General features: G+C 53.2%; 1 protein-coding gene across 2 annotated transcripts in view; it reads right to left on the reverse strand.

The window, feature by feature from the left end:
• Positions 1-19,762: 19,762 nt before the first annotated feature.
• The window catches only part of LOC142882581 (inhibin beta B chain-like), a 9,065-nt gene continuing 3,827 nt past the window's right edge, over positions 19,763-25,000 (reverse strand). Inside the window, exons 3-4 of one of the 2 annotated variants that reach the window (XM_076017383.1) lie at positions 21,269-21,484; positions 19,763-21,217 (exon numbers count right to left, since the gene is read on the reverse strand). In XM_076017383.1, coding sequence (XP_075873498.1) covers positions 20,592-21,217; positions 21,269-21,484 — 842 coding nt within the window. In that variant the 3' untranslated portion in view covers positions 19,763-20,591. Of the gene's footprint in view, positions 21,218-21,259; positions 21,485-25,000 lie in introns of both variants that reach the window. The other variant, XM_076017382.1, reaches the window with a different exon arrangement.

Here is a 25,000-nt window from a genome sequence, read left to right on the forward strand (position 1 = left end):
CACTTTCATCCAGCCAGAGGAAGAGAGGAAAAAGCAATGTTGTTTCTATTCGTGTGGGTTCAACCCATGCATGGGAAAACTACGGCCCGGGGGTCCACATGCGGCCCGTTGAGCTTTTGAATCCGGCCCCGAAGCCGAACTTGAAGAAATGATATCAACAGTCAGAAAATAGCTTCCTGTCCTCCACGGTTCAGTGTTCTCACAGTCATTTCAATAAAGAGGTGGTTCTGGGTGGTTCTGGGTGGTTCTAGAGTGGTTCTGGGTGGTTCTAAGAGCTAAACACCCTGGTGGGGCTTCAAAGACTCTGATGTGGTTGCAACTTTGCTTTGCTTCATTTTCCATTGACATTCCAGCACCATGTTTCCTCCATGATAAACTGTTTCCTCCTATGAGGTGGCTCACCAGAACACTGCATCCATCTGCTGCTGCTCCGGAGCCCACCAGTCCAAAATGTTGCCCCCTCCCCCACCACCCCTCCACTCCCTGAGCCCCTCCCCCTTATTCTTTTTCATCTTAACAAAAAAACAAAAAAACAAAAACAAAACGTGGCCACAACTTCACATCCATCCCGAAATTCCCCTCAGACGACTTGAAAACCTGTGGAAGGCGACCAATGGGGTCGCGTCTCTCAGAGAGCAGTGATCCCCCCCCCCCCCGCCATGGTCCCGACAAACAAGACAGTCAATTGTCTTCATTGTCGACATCCTCGTCGTTTTAAAAGTGTTTGAGATGAAAAGGAGCCGACGGACAAAGCCACACTTTTCTGTTATTGCGGCGGCGGCGGTGGCGGCAGCAAAACCTGTCAGGCTTTTCATGCTGGAAATTACAGTCATTAGGTAGACGGCGAACAAGCCCAACAAGCCTCGGAAGGCTTTGAGAGGTCGCACCGCAAACCATGAAAAGAAAAAAAAAAAAAAGGAAAAAGAATGAGGAGAAGTGGAGCCGGAGAACTGGTCCTGTAATCCCGGGAAGCACGGCGGCGGCGGCGGCAGGTTGGACTGGGAGCGGGCCGAGATCACAGAGGAAGTGGCGGAATTCCAGGAAAAATGAAAATCAACAACAACGAGGTTGTTGTTGTTGTTGTTGTTGCTTTTATCAGAAGTAATAAAGCTCCAGCGCACAAAACTCCTCGGGAGGGCCGTGACCTCCCAGAATGCACTGCAACGAGGACATTCTGTCCTACAGCTCATTTGAAGAACCTGGTTTGGAAAATTGTAAAAATTTCATTGGAAAACAAAACAAAACAAAACACTTTGTGTAAAAATCCAACGAAATTTAACGACTTCATCAAAAAGATGAAAAGCAGGATGTTGCTGGTCCACACTGGTTTCCTTGTGCGATGGTGCCGTTTTGTCGTACCTCAAAAACCTTTTGGAGAAGGAGACGACTGAGTTGGGGGAGGGGCTGGAAGGGAGGGGGAGGGGGGGGGGTCAGGGGGGAGTCTTCCCAGAATGCACAGCAGCAGGAGGAACTTTCGACACATGCAGCAACATTGAGACACTTTGGAAAATCTCAAAAACTTTGTTGGGAAACATTAAAAAGCAAACAGACTTTTCCACTGAACTCGACTCGCGCAGCGGAACCGGTTCTGAACCGGGAGCAAGCAGATGACCGGGACTCGGTGCAGCGGAGGGAGCGGCTCCACCACAAACTCGGCAGAGAAACCCCCACAACATCTCAATCACTTCTCTTGCTTGCGGCTCCTGGGGGGGTCGGCGCCGTCGCGTGGGTCCGCCGGACCCGACCGGGTGTCGGACGTGGCGCGACGCCCACCGCCGTCCACCGGGAGGAGAACAAGTTTGTACACTGCCGAAGACACAAAACAGTTGTGATGATTTGTTAATCCCGCCGGGACCTCTTGGCGAGGCGGCGGACGAGGCGCTCCACGCTCGACCTTCTCCACCTCGCCGAGCTCTGTAAATATTTACGGGGTCGCGATCTGGAGGCTCCTACACGAGCGGCCGTTTTCACATCTGTTTCCGCTTTGACATAAGCCGGCGGGGATCAGGTGAGGCGGCATACGGCTTCCTCCGCGCCCGCCTCCTGTCGTCTGTTGTCGCAGGCAGCGGGGGAAAAAAAATAAAATAAAAAATATCTGGAAATCTTTTCAGTCCGATCAAGTTGAAGAATCCACGCAGGAAATAAATAGAATATGAAGAAATCTGCAGTTTGGACTGTGTGTGTGTGTGTGTGTGTGTGTGTGTGTGTGTGTGTGTGTAGTGCTCTCCAGACTCAACACAGCAATAATTAATAAAACAAATATGTGGTCAACTCAAACTCCTCGAAACGGCGCCCGGTTCCATGGCAATTTAACTCAGGACGCTAATGCGATTAATCGCGATTAAAAACTTTAATCGACTGACAGCCCGAGCAATAATGAACTCCAACGAATAGTGATGATAATAATTGACAATATTAATGAGTAATTATCTTGAACTTGTTTCTTTCATACTGACATGAAAAAACACATGATAAAAGTCTAAATGAACGGCTTGCTGACCATTTTCCAGTGGATTCACTTCCTCACTTTGGCCAATCGAAGGCCCCCCTCCTGCTGCTGCTGCTGCTGCTGCTGCTGCTGCTGCTGCTGCTTGCCCTCTGAGTGGCTGCCGGGCCGCTCCGCGCTGACTCGGCCTCTCCTCATTGTCCCCGGCAGCTTGGTATTCCTCTGGTGCCCTGGAGGAGGATATGCTTTTAAAGATCTCAGCCCCTCTCCCTCATGCACTCAACCTCCCCCGCTGACCCCCCCTGAACCCCCCCCACCCCACCCCCTCTGCTGGCCCGGCCGCTTCACGAGCTCTCTGTCCAAAAACCAGCTCGACCTCTTTATCGGCCCAAGCGGAACGTTTTGCCAGCAGAGCTGATTTAAGCGGAGATGAAATCAGATGAACGATGAAGATGATGAAGATGAAGACGGTTTGTGTTTCGGTCACACCTGCACCTTCACCTCTTGTCCAAGCAAGCTCTTTCACTCTTCCTCTCTCACCCCCGCCCCCCGGCCTCCCTCTCCCTCTCCCTCCCTCTCCCTCTCTCTCTCTCTCTCTCTCTCTCTCACTCTTTCTTTCGCCGAGTGTCCCGCTCAGCTGGCCAGCACCTTTTCACTCCTTGCTGGGGGAATTGTCCCCTGCATGTCAAGTGTAGCCGTTAGAAGGAGGGAGTTTGGATGAGAGGTGCTTTTCACCTCACCCCCTCCTCACCCGCTCCACCCCCCCACCCCCCCTCACCTTTGAATGGAGACAATAGAGCTGTTCTTTACGTCCAGATGACCACACACACACACTGCCAGCAGGCCTGTGTGCATGTGCTCAACTCACATTTGAAGGAATGAGTTTATTGCGTAACGGCTGCAGTGCGTGGCTTCGGCTTCCATCAAACCTTGTAGCGAACCTTAAACCTAATATTTCACAGAAATCATTTGATTTGAACCTTCCGGTTGGCCGGGAAGTTGGTTCCGTTTGCATTTTCCAACTTTTTTTTTTTTTTTTTCACTTTTGAAGGGAATCTGCTCAAAGTTTGCTTTTAATTTGCACAGCATTTCACACAGAGGCGCTGAGTGCCAAGTCAACAGAACAGGTCGCTGAGGCCCGACCGACTCCACCGAGTCCAGCCGGACCGCAGAGCCGAGGAGGCGAAGGGGAAAGAAACCAGGAGCAGAGGGGTGGAGGAGTTCAGCCAGGGAGGGTCTGAGAGTCCCACCAGGTCTTCTCCTGGCTCTACCTGAGCCCACCTGAGACCCACAACACCTGGGGAGGTCACCTGGAAAGCAGAGCATCATGGGAAAAGGAGGAGTGAATCCAGGCAGCTCAAGCATCGTAATATTAATAATAATCAGGCCTGTCAAATGATCCATTGTTTCAATTGAGATTGATCTCTGACTCTCCTCCTGTTATTTTGCATTCACAAAAGTCTTGCGATTCAAATACGATTCAATAAAAAAAACAAAAAAAACGAGTGCCTTTTGCCGCGTGCGACATCTCATGGCGATGAGTGCAACAATGCTGACAGCGCGATAAGAATTGATGCGATTTAACAGGCAGAAACCTTTGGAACAAGGCACACTTCCCCTCACACAGATGAATCTGTTGAGTTCCTCCACTGGAGCTCCATCACAGCACAACAAGGAGCCGGGCCGGGCCGGGCCGGGCCGGGCCGGGCCGAGGTGCCGGGCTCCTGGGCCACAAAGGGGAACCAGTTCAGCTCGGGGGGGGGGGGCTCGGCGGCCAACAAACATAAAGCACACACTCTTTAAGGGCGAGCGAGGCTCACTTGGCATTCCCCATTCTCTCTCTCTCTCTCTCTCTCTCTCTCTCTCTCTCTCCGGGTTCCTTGAGGTGCCACGGGTGTCAGGACGCGTTACTCTGTGGGCCCCCCTCCTCCTCCTCCCCCTCCCTCTCCCCCCCCCACACCACCACCACCACCACCACTGCTGCCTTTCTCCTCCAGACGTGTGGGACCTCGACAAGCTTATCTAAAAGCTCTCTTGAGGGCTCTGTGACTTACAGCAGGTCCAGAGAAAGAAAGCCGCAGCCACAACAAGCTGCGGAGGACCGGCTGAATGGACGGACGGACAGGGCTGCTGCTGCTGCTGCTGCTGCTGCTGGTGCTGGTGGTGGGGTGTAGGGGGGGTGCTGGAGGTTGTAAGCCTTGGCGACGCTCCCCCCCGCCCCCCATGGTCCGCCCGCCACCACGGGTTGGTTTAAGCCCCTTACTGGTAATGCGCTGGACAGTCTGGCCCCCCGTTCTTGCCTCCTTGACCGCCAGAGTCAATCATACTGCCGGATTAGCTGGGGAGGGGGGGAGGGGGGGGGGGGGGTGATGGACGTGTTGCGACCTGCACCCCCTCCGACTCCCCCACCTACACTAACTATACCTTCCTAACTAACCCCCCCCTTGCAGCGGCAGCAGGAATGTGGAGATAATCTTCAGGTGGCCACTGGCACTGGTACACACACACACACACACACACACACACACACACTGGTTGCTTGCTTGGTTCCCAGGGCTGATTGCTGACCTCTGCGGCTAATGTTCACGAGGCTCCAGAGGAAACCCAACGCCAGCGCTTCACAAACTTGTTTTTTTTTTTTTTTTTTTTCAGTTTTCTTAAGAGCCCCCCCCTCCCGTCCCCCTCCTGCTGGGACGGAACAAACAAGGCCTCGCCGCTTACATGCATTCCAACTGCGTATCAACAGGCCACTGAGGCTTCTGGCCCGGGCCGAGCCGCGTCCTTGTTCCCCGGCCAGCTTCCCTCTGGGTCGTCCTGCCAGGGGGACGCGGCTCCGCTGCAGCAGCACCAGGACCTTCAGCTTTCATCCTGGACTGCAGCTGAGAACGTGGAAGCTCCACGCAGCTTCTTTCCACAAGTTAATGACATTTCCTTGCTTTCCCCCTCTGGAGATATTTGCAAAGTATGAGGTGCAGCTCCTTCTACCTAGCAGGACCCCTGTCTGTGGAGGGATTCACTGAGTCGCTGACTCACTGAGTCAGGTGTCAAACTGAGAGAAATCAGAGGGAGAGAGAGAGAGAGAGAGAGAGAGAGAGAGAGAGAGAGAGAGAGAGAGAGAGAGAGAGGAACCTGGATCAGACCAGCAGCTCTTGTGCCACCAACAATACAGCAAACAATGTTCTGCTTTCTGACTTGATAAACTTGATGTGATTCATGCGTTATTGAATGCGAAGCACAAAGAAACAGTCAGATATTCATTAACCCAAGCAGGACAAATGATCTCCAGTTTTTTTTCTCACTACAGGTCCAAAGGAAAACAAAGAAAACCTGGCAAACGTGTATTCATCCTCCTGGCTGAAGCTGTAGCTGCTGCAGCGTAATAAACATTCATCATCACGAGCTCAATCAAACTATCTCGTACGACTACCAATAATAAGAGTAACGATCCATCCACCCAATTTCAAGACCCACTTCCTCCTGAACTCAGGACTCTGGACACAGAGAGACACACAACCATTCACACTCACACACACACATACTGACAATCCAGAGTTCCCACTTGACCTCACATGGATGTTTTCGGAGTGTGGGAGGAGGCTGGAGAACCTGGAGAACCTGGAGAGAAGCCAGCAGACACAGGGAGAACCTGGAGAACTTGGAGAGAAGCCAGCAGGCACAGGGAGAACCTGGAGAACCTGGAGAGAAGCCAGCAGACACAGGGAGAACCTGGAGAACTTGGAGAGAAACCAGCAGACACAGGGAGAACCTGGAGAGGAGAACCTGGAGAGAAGCCAGCAGACACAGGGAGAACCTGGAGAACTTGGAGAGAAGCCAGCAGACACAGGGAGAACCTGGAGAACCTGGGGAGAAGCCAGCAGACAGGGAGAACCTGGAGAGGAGAACCTGGAGAGAAGCCAGCAGACACAGGGAGAACCTGGAGAACCTGGGGAGAAGCCAGCAGACAGGGAGAACCTCGAGAGGAGAACCTGGGGAGAAGCCAGCAGACAGGGAGAATCTCGAGAGGAGAACCTGGGGGGGCAGTGGAGGAGCAGTGGAGCTCTTTAATTCCATCAGACCGACGTGATGAAGGACATCTTCCACCGCCAGAAGATGACATCATCACGACATCACAGACGGAGGGCGGGCAGAGACGTCACACACCAGCCGCTGGCCGCAGGTGTGATTAATCGGATTAATCCGCAGCTGTCTGGCTTCGCCATGCCAAGCGGGGCATTCCTGCGTCGTGTGTCAGACGTGTGTCAGACGTGTGCGTGGCTGCCGCCGCTGCTGCTGCCGCTGCTGCTGCTGCTGCTGCTGCTGCCGCTGCTGCTGCCGCCGCTGCCTTATTAGGGCCTGTTTGCCTGCAGGGCCTTGTTTTTAAGACGCCGGGTCTCGGTGACCTGCACGTAGCGCCGCCGCCACCACCACCACCACCACCGCAGTTATGAAACAAACTGAGTGTCTGTCTGCGAGTCGTCAGCGGCGCTCTAATCGTTATAAAGCCCCCCCTACCCCCCCAACCCCCCCCCCCCCCCCCCCGCCACCCCCAGCCCGGAGGCTCGCTGCAGTCGGCAGCCGTTTCCACATCGTGTCCCCGTCTGCCTGCCTGTGAACGCCTGCCTGTGTGTGTGTGTGTGTGTGTGTGTGTGTGTGTGTGTGTGTGTGTGTCTGTGTCTGTGTGTGTGGGCAGCCAGACGAGTGGCGTCATTCTCAGCCGGCACGTCCCACAAGTTGAGGCGGAGCACCTGTGCACTGTCTTACTCACTGATGCAAACAGACACACACACACACACACACACACACACACACACACACACAGTAGATTGTCTTATTTGGGGGATTACTGGTGGTTGTCCTCCACCGATTGTGAGTCATAGCAAGTCTACCAGACAATCGTGTTCATGGAACCAACTTCTGACTGAGGCAACCTGAGAGAGTGTTGCACAAAACACAACACAACAGAAGACAACACAACACAACACAACACAACACAACACCCTAAAATCAAAAAGGCCGTGTTAGAAAAAGCTGTAAATTCCTTGTTTTTCCTCCAAAGTGCCGTTGCTCAGAGCGCCGCAGCACTCCTGAGAAGGTCTTCACTGGGCAACGTGTTGGCTTCAGCCATGAAGAGCCACACGCGAGCGATGAAGCGCACGCTGACGCCATCGCTCGCTCTGGTGCGGCAGGTCAGCCTTTGGTTCCCCACGCACGCACGTTGACCTACGACTGCAGGTCCAAGTTCCAAAGTTCCAGAAGAACCAGAACCAGGAGGCGGAGGTGCCGCACACTGGTGCTGGAGGAGGAGGAGGAAGTGGAGGCGGAGGGGTCGTCCATTCCAGCCCCATCAGCGTGACCCGGAGGCACCACGTCGTTAACGTAGCGCTTAGCATGTACGATCATAGCGCGGCGTGGGATTTCTGCTAAATCCCCCCCAGGCTTTAGCGGCGCTTGGGCCGACTTAAACACAACCCTTCCCTGTTATTGCAAGGGATTGTCTGTGAGGCCGCAACCTAGGAAAGAGCTTCAGTCGCCACTGATCCCTCTGCTGCCGCTGCTGCTGCTGCTGCTGCTGCTGCTGCCGCTGCTGCTGCTGCTGCTCAGGAACATGCGGATAAAACTGACCCGTGACTGAAGAGGGGAAGGGAAGAAGAAGTGGGTCCAGAAGAGGGGGAGGAGCTGCATTTCCATCACCCGAGAGTTGAGCAAAACCTAGATATGGCAATAAAAAGCTGGTGATGGAAAGAGTTGGAAAGACTTCTCAAGATCCGAAGTTCAGAGATCAGAGTCTCTTCAATCTGTCTTCTGTCTGATTCGTCTGATTCATTGCCTTTTATTGTTCATCTACTCCTTCATCTGCCTTCACACTGGTGGAAGGACGAGGCTCCTTCACCACGTGGCGCTATGGGTGCGTGTCTTCAGAATCAACCAACCTGGCAACCCACCAAACCAACCTGGCAACCATCATCAGAGACTCCGCAGGTCCTGTCACATGGATCAGAGACTTTGGCGGACCTGTCGATGACATCACCGACTCACTGCTGCAAACTGTCAACTAGCGAGCGCTGCTGCTGAGACGCATCCTCGGCATCTTCTGGAACCACCGTGGGATCGAAGCTAACAGGCGTTAGCGAGGACGACCGATGAGGAAGGACCTAAAAACACCTTGAGAAGACTCCTGCATCTTCTCCCTGCAATGGATGCTGATGGAGGACAGGGGGAGGAGGTGGAGCAGGGGGTGGAGGAGGAGGAGGAGACAGAGGAGGTGGAAGAGGAATGGGAGCAGAAGGTGGAGCAGGAGGAGGCGGAGGTGGAAGAGGAGGGGGGAGACCCTCCAGGGTGTGGATGCTCCTCCCAGCACGTCACCGTCTTCCACCTTGATGACTTCACCCCTCCTGAAATAGCAGAGTGACTCCATCCACCCCAGCTGCTGCTGGAGCAGCTGACTGACGAGGAGCTATCTAATCAACTCACTCAGCGCCACCGGCCGGGTCGCTCCGTCCTGACGCCTGATAGGTCGGCAGTCAGGAGGAGGAAGTGGCCCAGATAAGGAGGAGGGTCTCTCTCTCTCTCTCTCTCTCTCTCTCTCCGTCAGATGGAAGGACGGCTGTGATGATGTCCCACATCAGGAATCTCTGCCTGGGCATTACCTCAGTCTGCAGGCCCACCAAGAGGAGGAGGGGGTTGAGGAGGAGGAGCAGGAGGAGGAGGTGGAGGAGGAGGAGGAGGAGGAGGAGCAGGAGGAGGAGGAGGAGGTGGAGGAGGAGGAGCAGGAGGAGGAGGTGGAGGAGGAGGAGGTGGAGGTGGAGGTGGAGGTGGTGGTGGAGGTAGAGGAGGAGGAGGAGCAGGAGGAGGAGGAGGAGGTGGAGGTAGAGGAGGAGGAGGTGGAGGAGGAGGAGCAGGAGGAGGAGGTGGAGGAGGAGGAGGTGGAGGTGGAGGAGGTGGTGGTGGTGGAGGTAGAGGTAGAGGAGGAGGAGGTGGTGGTGGTGGAGGTAGAGGTAGAGGAGGAGGAGGAGGAGGAGGAGGAGGAGGTGGAGGTGAGGATTCCTATTTTAGGCAGCAGCTGAGCTTCAGCATCAAAAGCAAAGTGTGAGTCATGATTTGTGTGTGATTGTGAGGTTGTGTAGGTGTGTGCGTAATTAGAGGCCGTGCCCGCTCTTGTTTAGGGCGGAGAGTCAATATCGATTTGATGATTTCACGCACACACGCACACACACAGAAACACTCACCTGTCTTCTCATCAGCCAGTCGTTCAGGACGCTCGGCTTTCATTTAACGAGAAAAGTTTGAAAGTGCTGAAGGTGCGACGCCTCCACCATCGCACGCTGCTCTGCTGCCTGTCTCTCTGCCTGCCTGTCTGTCTGTCTGTCTGCCTGTCTGTCTGCCTGTCTGTCTGCCTGTCTGTCTGTCTGTCTGCCTGCCTGCCTGTCTCTCTGTCTCTCTCTCTGCCTGCCTGTCTGTCTGTCTCTCTGTCTGTCTCTCTGCCTGCCTGCCTGTCTGTCTGTCTGTCTGCCTGTCTCTCTGCCTGCCTGTCTGTCTGTCTCTCTGTCTGTCTCTCTGCCTGCCTGCCTGTCTGTCTGCCTGTCTGCCTGTCTGTCTGTCTGTCTCTCTGCCTGCCTGTCTGTCTGTCTGCCTGTCTGTCTGTCTGTCTGCCTGTCTGTCTCTCTGCCTGCCTGCCTGTCTGCCTGCCTGCCTAAGTGAAATAATAACAAAAAATAATTCCACACACTTCCCATCATGCCTCTGTGACTCCGCCCACCGCAGCGGCCAATCTGTGCAGCCTGTGCCGCCATGCTGGCAGTGGGGGTGTCCACTTCCTACGATGAAGAGTAACACACAGGCCACCCCATGTGAAAAGACTGCAAGACAAGGTCCTCGTCCACTAAGCAAAAACAAAGACAAGCGATTTTCCAAGAGTGATTGTAACCAACAGACAGATTCCAGTCAGGATCAGGAGCGTCACGGTGACTCCCGAGGAGTTACCACAAACCCCTGGCCAATCAGAAAGCAAGGGTCTTCACACATGACGCCGAGGGCCAATCGGGTTGGAGGAGCCACAGCTGCCATGATGCTACCGCGATTCCACCATGATGCTACCATGATTCCACCATGATGCTACCATGATTCCACCATGATGCTACCATGATGCTACCATGATTCTACCATGATGCTACCATGATTCTACCATGATTCTACCATGATTCCACCATGATTCCACCATGATGCTACCATGATTCCACCATGATGCTACCATGATTCCACCATGATGCTACCATGATTCCACCATGATGCTACCATGATGCTACCATGATTCTACCATGATTCTACCATGATTCCACCATGATTCTACCATGATGCTACCATGATTCTACCATGATTCCACCATGATGCTACCATGATGCTACCATGATTCCACCATGATGCTACCATGATTCCACCATGATGCTACCATGATTCCACCATGATGCTACCATGATTCCACCATGATGCTACCATGATGCTACCATGATGCTACCGCGATTCCACCATGATGCTACCATGATTCCACCATGATGCTACCATGATGCTACCATGATGCTACCATGATTCCACCATGATGCTACCATGATGCTACCATGATGCTACCATGATTCCACCATGATGCTACCATGATTCCACCATGATGCTACCATGATTCCACCATGATGCTACCATGATGCTACCATGATGCTACCATGATTCCACCATGATGCTACCATGATTCCACCATGATGCTACCATGATGCTACCATGATTCCACCATGATGCTGCCATGATTCCACCATGATGCTACCATGATGCTACCATGATTCCACCATGATGCTACCTTGATGCTGCCATGATTCTACCATGATGCTACCATGATGCTACCATGATGCTACCATGATTCCACCATGATGCTACCATGATGCTACCATGATGCTACCATGATTCTACCATGATTCTCCCATGATTCCACCATGATGCTACCATGATTCCACCATGATGCTACCATGATGCTACCATGATTCCACCATGATGCTACCATGATCCTACCATGATGCTACCATGATTCCACCATGATGCTACCATGATTCCACCGTGATTCTACCATGATGCTACCATGATTCCACCATGATGCTACCATGATGCTACCATGATTCCACCATGATGCTACCATGATCCTACCATGATGCTACCATGATTCCACCATGATTCTACCATGATTCCACCATGATGCTACCATGATTCCACCATGATGCTACCATGATTCCACCATGATGCTACCATGATGCTACCATGATTCCACCATGATGCTACCATGATGCTACCATGATTCTACCATGATTCCACCATGATGCTACCATGATGCTACCATGATTCCACCATGATGCTACCATGATCCTACCATGATTCCACCATGATGCTACCATGATTCTACCATGATGCTACCATGATGCTACCATGATGCTACCATGATGCTACCATGATTCCACCATGATGCTATCTCCTCCTCTGCATCACTTCCTCAGGCTGTGTGTGGGCCTCTCACTCCAACTTGATGTTGATGATGTTGGTGATATGCAGCATCCTGGGACGTGCAACCGCGCCCGCAGGCGACCGTGCCCCCACCCCCCCCGCCCCCCCTCCCGGAGGTCCCATCCCAGCACGGACAATTTAACAGGAATGTCTGATGCTCCCTTGGTGCTCGTCTCATCTGATACACTGAAGACTTTCTTCCTCCTCCTCCTCCTCCTCCTCTTCCTCCTCCCCCTCCTCTTCCTCCTCCTCCTCCTCCTCCTGCTCCACTTCCTTCACCTCCTCCACCTCCTCCTCCTTGCCTCCTCCTACTTCACCTCCTCCTCCTCTAGCTCCGTGTTTCCAGTGAGGTTGTCGCTACCTGGGTCTGGAGCTGCTTTCCCAGTGTTTCCTCCGCTCACACAGTCTTGCAACACTTGTGAGAATGAATTCCGGTCGGCTGCCCGCCGCCTTGTAGCGCCGCCACCCACGCAGGCCACCCAGGTTCAGCGGCTGAAATCATTTCATCGCTGCTGGAATCAAAAAAATTGGCTGGGTTGTCTTTAATAGCAGGAGTGAACGTTCTTTCTTCTCCCTGCCAGCCGTCGCTGGGAGATGCCAGCAGGCCAAGCTCACCTGTTGCCAAGCACAACATCAAATAGTCTGCTGCCGGGCCAGATGGTGGCGCTGTGTCAGCGGCAGAGCCGTCCTGACCGCCGGTACGAACAAGTCAGCGGAAAAAAAAAAATGGAAAAAATCAAAACAAGGACTGAAGAGAGATTGAAAAAAAAAAATCAAGGCAAAAAAACCCAACAAACACATAAAGCAGAAGTGTGTGTGTGTGTGTGTGTGTGTGTGTGTGTGTGTGTGTGTGTGTGTGTGTGTGTGTTTCCCCCAATATTATGACAACACCAGGTCATCATCATCACCGTCACCATCATCTTCTTCTTCTTCATCTTCGCCCTGCCTCCTCAGCGCAGTGACAGCAGGAGGAAGCACAGGAAGCTTCTGACCGCCAGGGTTTTTGGATTCCCGTCCTGGTTTCTTTCAAGCGGCCTCCACGGCCAGCGAGCCGCCGCTCTGCTGACCACCGAGCGTCATCACGCCATCCTGGTCTTCCTCCTCACCCCTCCCCCGCCCTCACCCCTCTTCCCCTTGAACAAAGTCTTCTCCACTTCACTTCAGCTCTCCTCCTCCTCCTCTTTATCCTCCTTGTTCTCCTCCTCTTCTCCCTGCTCCTTCTCCTCCTAACACGCCTCCTCCTCTTTCTTGCCATCTTCCTCCTCCTCTTCCCCCAACCACCACCTCCTCCTCCTCCTCCTCCTCCTCCTCCCTGCATGTTTTTTCTCTCTTTTTTCCCTTGTGTTTTCTCTCCATGCTGGTGAAAGGCCTCCAGCACTGAGTGTGTGTGGGGACAATAGGGCACCTGCCACAAGAAAGAGCCACAGTCACTGCAGCTGGAGGCCCAGAGGCAGGCAGGAGTGACTGCTGCTGCTGCTGCTGCTGCTGCTGCTGCTGCTGCTGCTGCTACTGCTACTGTTACTGCTGCTGCTACTGCTGCTGCTGCTGCTGCTACTGTTACTGCTGCTGTTACTGCTGTTACTGCTGCTGCTACTGCTGCTGCTACTGCTGCTGCTGCTACTGCTGCTGCTGCTGCTGCTGCTTCTGCTGCTGTTACTGCTGTTACTGCTGCTGCTACTGCTGCTGCTGCTGCTACTGTTACTGCTGCTGCTGCTGCTGCTGTAACTGCTGTTACTGCTGCTGCTGCTGCTGCTGCTGTTACTGCTGCTACTGTTACTGCTGCTGCTGCTGCTGCTACTGCTGCTGTTACTGCTGCTGCTGCTGCTGTTACTGCTGTTACTGCTGCTGCTACTGCTGCTGCTGCTGCTACTGCTGCTGCTGCTGTTACTGCTGCTGCTACTGCTGCTGCTACTGCTGCTGCTGCTGCTGTTACTGCTGTTACTGCTGCTGCTGCTACTGCTGCTGCTGCTGCTGCTGTTACTGCTGTTACTGCTGCTGCTGCTACTGTTACTGCTGCTGCTGTTACTGCTGTTACTGCTGCTGCTGCTACTGCTGCTGCTGCTGCTGCTGTTACTGCTGTTACTGCTGCTGCTGCTACTGTTGCTGCTGCTGCTGTTGCTGCTGCTGCTGCTGGCAGGAATTTCCCCTCTCTGACACACACACACACACACACACACACACACACACACACAAGGAAGTTTCCAGATAAACATGTTCCCTCTTTGGCCTTTTGTCGCCGCAGACTGCGTGAGCTCGCTGCTCCATCCACACCACCGTACACGTCACAGGGGAAACCCACACAGGTTCACACACTGGCTCACTCACACACACACTCACTCACTCACACACACACTCACTCACTCACACACACACTCCCTTTTCCAGCTGAAGGACAGACACTCTATAAAAATGAAATAAAAAATCTCTGGGAATTCAAGTCCCAGGTTGAAGTGAAGCCCTGGTTGAGTTTTTTCTGTTGCCCTGCTGTGATGTGAAGATCTGCTGGTTGTGGTCCGGGTTCAGAGTTACACAACACAACACAACACAACAAAGGGCCCTGAAGACAAACACTGTTGCGGTTCTTCTGCCGCTGACGCTCCTCTGTCAAACACTCTGCCAAACTCACCAGGGGGCGCTGACAGGTGTCAAGTGTTGGCGGTTGACTTCCTCACACTGGCTCGCAAAAACAAACAAACAAGAGAAAAAAAAAGTGCTTGTTGAAAATTTGTGTTAGTGTATTTTAAGAAGCAAAATGATACATTTTGGAAATGTGCATTGGGAATGACCTGTAGTATCTAGGAGGGGTGGGGGTGGGGGGGTATCAGTGTATGCTTACTTTGTTTTTGACAGAGCGTGTAGGGGCCACACTCACTGTGGTCCATTATAGTGGTTCTAGGTGGCGCCAGAGAGCAGCTATTGGCGCCATTATTTAGTGAGTCCATTTTTTTTGCCCTTTTTTCTTCCAAAATTTGGTGACCTTTGGAGCATATCGCAATAACAAAATAAGAAAAGCTGATATCGCTGTGTCGAAAGCAACGCCAAGGGCTCGTCCACTCATCTCTGTCGTCACCCCCCCCCCCCCACCCCCCCCATCCGTCACCTCACTTTCCTCTCCACAGTCGGCGCTCGGCAGCCTCGCACAGACAAACGAGAGCTTTGTGGCTCCTGAGTGAGTGCGTCTGCCTGCAGTGCCCCCGGAGGTCAGGAGGTCAGGTCGGCGGAAGGTGGGAGGAGGGGGGCTGACGGGGGATAGGGGACGTGGGGGCGATGGGGGTGGACTGAATTTGGTGACAAGGATTCGGTTGTTTTGGCCCCCCCAAAAAAATGGTTTCGAACAACGGTGACTTTATGACATTGTGGACTCACAAAAAGAGCCCGCAGACACACACACACACACACACACACACACACACACACACACACACAGACACACACAGTGTCGGACTCCCTGGACAGCAGCGTATGGAGGCTGTTTCAAGGCCGGATGTTTGTTGAAGGAAACAACTGCAGGTGCAGAAATAAAGGAAATAGAATTTTGCCACAATTTCTAAAAAAAACAAAAAAGAGGGAAAAATACAAGAGAGAGAGAGAGGTGGGGGGGGGGGAGGTTACGAAAACAAAAAACAAACAGGACCATTAGGAACGACTGGATTAATGAGTTGCTGCTCATTAGTGCTCACAACTATGCTTTCAAGTCGCCGAGGCTTTTCACTCCAGTAATCCTCCGGTGAGCGAGTGAGTGAGCGAGAGAGAGAGGTAGAGGGAGGTAGAGCGAGGTGGAGAGAGGTAGAGCTCCAAAGGTCAGAAGGTCACGGTGACTTGTGGGCAGAAATAAACAGGGGAGGAAATAAAGTTTCAGCCTTAAAAAAAAAAAGAAGTCATTTTTCATTGTACAAACAATTTTCCCAGATGATGATGATGAGGAGGATGAGGATGATGATGAGGATGAGGATGATGATGTCATCACTCTGTGCCATTTTCATGCATTTCACTGCTTTTTGCGTGACTTTTTTGTGGCAAAACAAGCGCAAAGGTAACAACCTTCAGGCACCCTCGTGCTGTTGATTGCAATTCATCCTCCAGCCAAAAGGGGGCCAGGGATAATATTGCTCATATCACCAATTTCATTCTTTCACTGGAGCGGTTCTGGTCGTGCACTACCACCTTCAGCCACCGGGGGAGGAAGAAACATCGTCATCGTAGAAGCCGAGGGACCCCCCACCCCCCCCAAACACACACACACACACACACACCCTACTACCGAGGGGGATCATAAATTCATTAGTGGACACGGACTCTGTTGGGGGGGTGGGGCGGGGGGGGTCAGGTGATAAACCAGCTGACCCCGTCAACTTGGCAGCTGTCATGACCTCAACCTGTGGCGCTACGAGCTGAGGGACACTGTTTGTTTAAGCTGATAACAAGAGGTTGTAGGGGTTGTGTGTGTGTGTGTGTGTGTGTGTGTGTGTGTGTGAATGCAGCTTTGGGAGAGAGAGAGAGAGAGAGAGAGAGGACATGTGAGGCGGAGAAGATTAATCTGCAGCAGAATGTGCTAAACTGCTGCCACTGTTATTGATGCTGATTTTTTTTTTTTTTTTACCGCACGTGCGGACATGCAGCTTTTTTTCCTTTACCCCTCCTCCCCCTCCTCCTCCTCCTCCCCCCCCCTCCTCCTCCACCCCAGCAGTGAGCAGGCGGGTGGCGCTCCGCTCCGGGCCCACGCTCGACGCCATTAACATTCCAGCTGTGGAGAATTTGGCATGCGCTGCCAAGCGTGACAAGACAGCTTTCGCACATCTCACTTTCCTGCTGCTGGAGGCTCTGCCAGCACACACACACACACACACACACACACACACACACACACACACACTCACACAGGAGGACAGACAGGCAGGCAGAAAGGTGGAAAGACAGGACGACAGACAGGAGGAGGACAGACAGACAGACAGACAGGAGGACAGACAGGCAGGCAGGCAGACAGACAGGACGGCAGACAGGAGAACAGGCAGGCAGACAGGCAGGCAGACAGGCAGGAGGACAGACAGGAGGACAGACAGACAGACAGGAGGACAGACAGACAGGCAGGAGAACAGGCAGGCAGGAGGACAGACAGACAGGCAGGCAGACAGACAGGACGACAGACAGGAGGACAGACAGACAGACAGGAGAACAGGCAGGCAGACAGGCAGACAGGCAGGAGGACAGACAGGAGGACAGACAGACAGACAGGAGGACAGACAGACAGACAGGAGAACAGGCAGGCAGACAGGCAGACAGGCAGGAGGACAGACAGGAGGACAGACAGGCAGACAGGCAGGCAGACAGACAGACAGGCAGGTAGATGAAAAACAAGCTGCCATCACTGCTGGCAGATCATCCATCTTCACCTCGGCCGCCTGCCACACACACACACACACACACACACACACACACACACACACACACACACACGCACGCACACACACACACACACACACACACACACACACAGTAATAGTGATGTTTTATTGCTCCTTTGACATGTTCTGCCGCTGTCGACTCACCCATTTAGCCACCCCCCCCCTCCCCCTCCCCCCTGCAGGCAGTCAAACACAGCCGGTCACATTTTTGCACCTTGGCGTGTCGTAATAGACACATTTAGACACATTTAGACACATTTAGACACATTTGGAGCCATTAACTCCCAAGCAGCCCTATTTGTGTGACACTTGACGTCTACAATGTTTTTCTTTTTCTTTTTCTTTTTCTTTTTCTTTTCGCTGCGTGCCGCCGACACCCCACCGACAGGTGGCGCTGTAGCCGGTGGTTTCCGCTTTGTTTTGTTTGCCTCGTTGCACAAGTGCATTTGCGAACTCTGCCGCTCTCCGACCGTGACGGCAGAGAAGCGAGCAGGGAGTGGAGAAGAAAAGTGTTTTTCAAGTGAATTCACCGGCTGCCAATTTTCCGGGAAGGAAAAAAAAAAAAAAAAAAAAAAAAACACGGTGACAATTATGGCCTAGCTGGGAGTCACGGCGGTAATTACTGATGTACGACTGAGAGACGCCCGCTGAGTGTCAGTGTGTGTGTGTGTGTGTGTGTGTGTCAGCTCTACCAGGGCCCAACCGCCGTGTTTGGCCCCTCGACAGAAAGAAAGGGGGCGTGGCCTGGAAAACCCCCCGGAAAAGAAACAAATTGACGGCAAGGTGATTTTCTTTTTTTTTCTTTTTTTTAGAAAACATTCTTTTTTTCCTTTATTTTACATAAACTGTACAAGTGACATCATTTATTTTTGACTAGATGATTCTTAGACAGCGACTAAAAATAACTTTCTTATTAAATAGAAAACAAACCAAAAAAAAAAAAACAAATAGAATTAAAGATGAAAAAAAAAAACAAAAAAACAAAACGAAACAAAACAAAACATAATCGTAACAATGACGCATCGCTTTATGGTACAAAAAACAAAAAATAAAAAATAAAAGGAGAATGAAAATAGAGCCAAGAAGTGAAGTGATGGATGGTACCCTGATACAGTGGCAGGCCTGTTGCAGAGGATCACACAGGATCGTACAGCTCCACTGCAACAGCGGAAAAGAAAAAGAAAACAAAACAACAGATCTTGGCCTCTTTGGTTCCATTAATTAGGTAAAAATACATCTGAAACAAAAAAGAAATTCAATTCAACCTCTATAAAAATAACTTTTTCTTTTCTTTTCTTTTCTTGTTCTTTTCTCGGTCTCTCTCTCTCTCTCTCTCAATGGCAGTTTTTTTTTTTTTTTTTTTCTTGTTGTTTCTAATCCCGCAACTTTTTCAGTGCAAACGTCACAAAACTACGAAAGAGGATTAAGGCCACGAGCGGAGCAAAAAAAAAAAAAAAAAAAAAAATTACAGGAGGGAGATTTTTTTTATTTCAGTTTTCATTTTGAGTTTAAAGTCAAAATTTCATGAAAAAAGTCGACGTAAAAAAAGATGAAATTTCATGAAAAAAGTCGATATTTCATCAATAACGTTGACGCAAATCAAGTGGAACTTGGCAAGTAGACTGGCTACGACAGTGATTGCAAAATTTCAATTTTCTTTCTCGAAATTTCGACTTTAATCTTGAAATGTCCTTTTATTTTCCAATTGAAAACTTGGGGGGGAAAAACAAAAACAAAACGATATTAATTTTTCTTGTGGCCCAAATCCTCTTCCGTACAAAACAATCAATCGCTTTGGGAAAAAAAATAACAAAAAAACAAACAAACAAACAAACAAACAAACAAAAAAAAAAACGAGGCGAAAGATTACAATTTTCAAGTATTGATAAAGAGTCTGAAGGAGGCAGAGGGAGGGAGGAGGAGGGGGGGGCGGACGGAGGAGAGAGAGAGAGAGAGAGAGAGAGAGAGAGTTCAGTCTAGTGGGGGAGGGGGGTGTTGCGTTCAGGTACAGGTGGACTCTACATTGCATAGCTCTGTGGCACTTTAGTCAGCGACAGGTCTCGCTCTCCTCGCAAGGCATCTCTTTATACAAGTGCTATTCAGGGCGCCGCACCTCGCACCTTTCTGCAAGTGCTGCTACTGCCCTGCGGTTGACCCCCCCCACCCCTCACCCCTCACCCCTCACCCTGACCCCTCCAACCCCCCTCAAGTCCGCTAGGAAGGCGGGGTCGGGGGGGGGGGGGTCGGCAGGAAAGCCGAGCGCTCTCTTGCACACGCACGCCCCCCCCCCCCCCCTCGGTGTGCACTCGGTCAAGTGCACTTGTGACATCGATCATCACCTGGTGGTGGTGGTGTGGGGGTGGAGGGTCGGGGAGGTGGAGGGGGTCGGCGGGGGCGGGGGGGGTGTGGGCGGCGGCTCTGCTTTTGGATGGCGGTGGGCGGGCCGCTAAGCGCTGCCAGTCTCATCATTCCAGCAGAGAGTCACAGTCAGACTGCGGCAGTCCGTCCGACTGCAGGGAAGTGCTGGTGTTCTGTGAATTGTATAAGCTGATGATGAATTGTCAGTGCTTTACAAAATAATAATAATAATAATAATAATAATAATAATAATAATAATAACAATAATAAAACAAAAGGAAATAGTCTGTGGTGTGCTTGAAGTAGTGAAGAGGGTGAGAAGGAAGGAAGCCAGGTTCCCCGCAGTTTCAATCCGGTCACTTTGTTTCCTTTGTGTTGTGTTGTGTTGTGTTGCTGCTGTCGTTTTGCGTGGTTGTGTTTTTAAGCGCTTGCGGTCTTCATTTTGGGAGGAGATGAAGATGACGATGACGACAAAGTTTGCATCTGGGTGGCGCTGGTTCTCTTCTCGTCCTGTCGAGAAGCCAGAAACTCTGACCGGTGCACCGCCACGCGTGCTAAACGCTAGCATCCATGCTCGCGTCCGCGCGCGCGTGTGCGTACGTGTGTGTCGCTCGCACGTACAGTGGCGATATTGATATAAAGTGTTTGTACCAAAGAAAAAGGCCTTTTTTTTTTTTCTTTTCTGTTCTTCATTTCTCTCCTCTGCTTGGCATCTCAAGTTCCGCAAAAAAAAAGAGAAGGAGGAGGAGGAGGAGGAGGAGGAGGAGGAGCCAATAGCGGCTAACGTCAGCCGGCTAGCTGTAGCGTCCTGGCATCTCTAGCGTCCGAGCTAGCTCCCTCCCACCGTCCAATCAGGCGCAGCCGCACTCGTCCACGATCATGTTGGGCACGTCCCTCTTGACGATGTTGTACTCGTCGTCGAAGTAGAGCATGGACATGGTGCTGAGCTTGGTGGGGATGCAGCAGGAGTTGACCGAGCCGGGGCTCATCCCCCGCAGCCGGTACTGGTTGACCACGGCCGTGTGGAAGGACGAGGCCGAGCCCAGCACGCCGGGCATGTACGCCGGGCAGCTGCCCTCGCAGTAGTTGCCGTAGTAGCCGGCGGGCGCGATGATCCAGTCGTTCCAGCCGATGAGCCGGAAGTCGATGTAGAACTGCTGGCGGCAGCAGAGGCCGCCGCTGCTGCCGTCGCACTCCAGCCCGCGCTTGCGGATGCGGTGCTTGCCGTCGGCCGCCTGCCGCGCCCGCACCACCAGGAAGGGCCGGTGGGCCGGGTCGGCCGGGTCCACCAGCGTCGGCGCCACGCCGGCCGCCTGGCAGCCGTCGCAGTGCACCTCCAGGTCCCGGCGGCGGCTGCCGGCGCCCTCGTCGCCGCTGCCGCCCAGCACCGCCCGCACCGCCTCCGACAGCGGGAAGGTGTGCCAGCCGCTGCGCTTCAGCTCCACCCGCTTCTCCACCAGGGCCCAGCGCCTGCTGCCTCCTCCACCGCCACCACCTCCTCCTCCACCTCCTCCTCCACCTCCTCCACCTCCTCCTCCACCCCCACCGGGGCCGCCGCCCTCCGTTGCTCCGCCCTCCTGGTAGTGGATCTTGACCGTCACCTTCCTCCGCAGGCTCTTCTCCGCACCAGCAGGGGGCAGCACCCGGAAGTAGAGCCAAAGGTTGGCCTGCGACACGTACAGGTTCTGGTTGCCCTCGTTGGAGATCAGGAAGTAGAGACCCGACTTGGAGGACGTTCGCTCGTCTGCAGGGAGAGACAACCGGCAGGTGAGTGACTGGCGGGCGGAGGATTCTTCCTTGTAACGGATCTAAATGTCCCCACTGCAGGGTGAATAAAGGCGCTAACCGGGCCACAAGAAGAGATACAAATATTACAGGAAGGAGATTTTGATTCAGGTTTTCACGTTAACGTTTTAAATTGAAACTTCTTGAATAAAGACTAAACCTGAGTTGAGCGGCTGGACGGTGGACGACGCCAGCTAGCCACAGTTAGCGCTAAACTGCGGCAAACAAGTGAACGTCCGCCTGGGTTCAGCCACGGTCACCAGGAAAGTGGTGGAAAGTGAAGTTCTCCACTCGACTTGCAGTGAAGGAGTGAAGGCAAAAGAAAGAAGGGAAACCAGCCCGGAATCTTATTTTGAAAGACGGAGAAAGCAGGCGGGAAAAAAGAACCTGAAAACTCTGTCCTTTCTTCACACACACGCAACACAGACACACAAACACACACAAACAAGCAAACACCAAAGCCCCCCTCGACCCCCCCCACCCCCTCACCCCCCTCGCCCCCCCTTCTATCTTCTCAGCCTCCTTCTTTCTCTCTTGTTGCCATCAGCTGGTCAGGTGACCTGGGCAGAAGCCGCCCATAGGCCGGCGGGGTGACGCGGCAACTTCTGGGAGCCGGCCCAAGTGGTCGTGGTTGACCCCGCCCCCACCCCTTTGTGGGTGGGGGCGGGGCAGCGGACGAGTGCCAAGGCCCCCAGGGGGTTCACTGAGTTCGCATCAAGTGCAAACCCACCCCATGGGCCCCGCCCTCACCCCCCTACCCCCCCTCCTTGCACCCTGAGAGTGACAGCCCCCCCCCTCACCCCCCCACACCCCCCCTACTGGCCATTCAAGCGCCGCTGCGTGGCTGCAGTAGAAAAACATGATGAGGCAAAAGTGACAAAAACGGGTCCATTTACATCACAACTGCTCACTTTCTGAGAGCGGCACAATGAGGAGACCACCAGCCCCCCCCCCCCCCCCCTCCATCCCCCAGGAGTGGCTCTGCCTGGCACCCCCCCCCAGCACTAATGATGCCCCGAGCTGACTTGAAAGGTTTCTATTTCAGGAGATGTTGCTACAATGAGCGAGCGAAGGAACCTTTTGAAAGCGGCTAAATGACTTTGTTTGCCCACTGATTAGTGTGTGTCACTGTCAATAGCTGCCCCCCCCACCACCCTCCACCCCACCCCCACCCCGCCTCACCCTCCTCACCCTCCTCACCCCACTCCAGCCCTCCCCTCCCTTCACTCTCACGCCTCCTTCCTGTGAAGCGCCGGCTTTAAATTCACACAGGAACCTGTTCAGACCAGCCCTCCCTCTCTCTCTCCCTCCCTCTCTCTCTCCCTCTCTCTCTCTCTCTCTCTCTCTCTCCCTCTCAGCTGGGATCTCGATCGCCCACGCCCAGCGGCGAGCAGTTCATCATGATTGTCGTCGTCGTCCTCAATGATCCTCTGCAAAGTATCCCAGGTCCCATCGCTCCTGGGAACGCCGTTCAACAGAAACATCCCAAGATTCCAAACCTGGGAAACACCCCTGTCTTTGGAATATCGTCTGTCTGTCTGCCTGCCTGCCTGCCTGTCTGCCTGCCTGCCTGCCTGCCTGCCTGTCTGCCTGCCTGCCTGTCTGCCTGTCTGCCTGCCTGCCTGCCTGCCTGCCTGTCTGTCTGCCTGCCTGCCTGCCTGCCTGCCTGCCTGCCTGCCTGTCTGTCTGCCTGCCTGCCTGTCTGTCTGCCTGCCTGCCTGCCTGCCTGTCTGCCTGCCTGCCTGCCTGTCTGCCTGCCTGCCTGCCTGCCTGCCTGTCTGTCTGTCTGCCTGCCTGCCTGCCTGTCTGTCTGCCTGCCTGCCTGCCTGCCTGCCTGCCTGCCTGCCTGTCTGTCTGCCTGCCTGCCTGCCTGCCTGCCTGCCTGTCTGTCTGCCTGTCTGTCTGCCTGTCTGCCTGCCTGCCTGCCTGCCTGCCTGTCTGCCTGCCTGCCTGCCTGCCTGTCTGTCTGTCTGTCTAAAATCAAGCGGTCAGCTCCTTCACAGCTTTGGCCTGCGTGACTTTCCAGCAGTGAAACACTCTCCTGATCATTTCCTGTGTTGGAGGCGAGACTTTCCAGATTGTGTGGGAATTCTTTTCTTTTCCACGTTGTGGATTTCCAGTTGAAAATCAGTTCATCCACTATTGTTTGGGCGTTTTGCTTTATTATTATTAATAATAATAATAATAATGGTAGAGAACTAATTCCCTGTATATTCACTTGAATATGATACATTTGAATGACATTGGGAAATATTTGTCCTGTCAACCACCAACTTCCTGATGCTTTGCTTTGGAAAGAGGAAACAGATGACGGTGTCTGGTGGTTTCCTCCAGCCTGATGGAGTAACTGGAACCACGGCTGTGTGTGATTTATATATTTTTTTTTTGCCGTCGATATGACTCACTGACGATGAAAAACAATTATTCACAGACGAGCCAGCCTCAACTCTGGGGACCCTGTGCTGATGAATGAGCTCTTATTCATATTGCGGAAAAAAAGAAAAGAACAAAAACCCCTCGGAAAGTGCGGGATTTTTTCCGAGGGGTTCTTCGTCTCTCTTTGGAAGCCACGCTGACAGTCTGACGGAGATGAAGGCCAAAGTGAAAGTGAAACTGGCCTGAGGTCTGAGGTGGCAGCTGCACAGTGGAGCCGCTGCTTCCAAACATGAAGTGATGGAATCCAGCAGAGAGCAGAACCACCGGCGACTGCACTCATTTGGGTCTGGGTCTCTCTCTCTCCCTCTCTCTCTCTGTTTCTCTCTCTCTCTCTCTCTCTCCCTCCCCCCCACTCTCTCCCCCTCTCTCCCTCGCTCTCTCTCTCTCTCTCTCCCTCCCTCTCTCTCTGTCTCTCTCCCTCTCTCTCTCTCTCCCTCCCCCCCACTCTCTCCCCCTCTCTCCCTCTCTCTCTCTCTCTCTCTCTGAGCCTCAGCTTCACGCTTCACACTCGTCCCATCATATGGCTCCTCTCTCTGTATGGTGAACACATACCAACATGCCTCTCCACGCATTTCCACCACCTCCACCTCCTCCTCCTTCCAGCAGAACAAACTGTTCTTTTCCAGCAGCTGCTGCTGCTGCTGCTGCTGCTGCTGCTGCTGCTACAATGCGGAGCTGGCCCCGACACGCCTCGCCTGACCTCCGCCACGGAAAAAACAGCTCACTGCGCTAAACGGTTAGCGTTGGGACACCTGGGTGGGCTGCTGCTGCTGCTGCTGCTGCTGCTGCTGCTGCTCCAGCGTGTCCCCACCTGTGGAGGGGGTGGAGGCAGGCAGCAGGTAGGGGGCCGGCTGCACCTCAGGTCATCACTCACGGCTGCCGTCCTACAGTCGCTCCAGGAATTCTGGCAAATGAATTTTCTTTTTTTTGCCTTTGCACTGCGGAGAACGCTTGACGGGAAGCTGAAGCTGCCAGAAGGTCCCAGCCAGCTTCTCCCAGGACTCCAGACTCAAACCTGAAGTGACTGTGTGAAAACGCC

This window comes from Nelusetta ayraudi, unplaced genomic scaffold (assembly GCF_046127955.1).
Source record: "Nelusetta ayraudi isolate G7.1 ecotype Tasmania unplaced genomic scaffold, CSIRO-AGI_Nayr_v1 ptg000334l, whole genome shotgun sequence".
Lineage (NCBI taxonomy): Eukaryota > Metazoa > Chordata > Actinopteri > Tetraodontiformes > Monacanthidae > Nelusetta > Nelusetta ayraudi.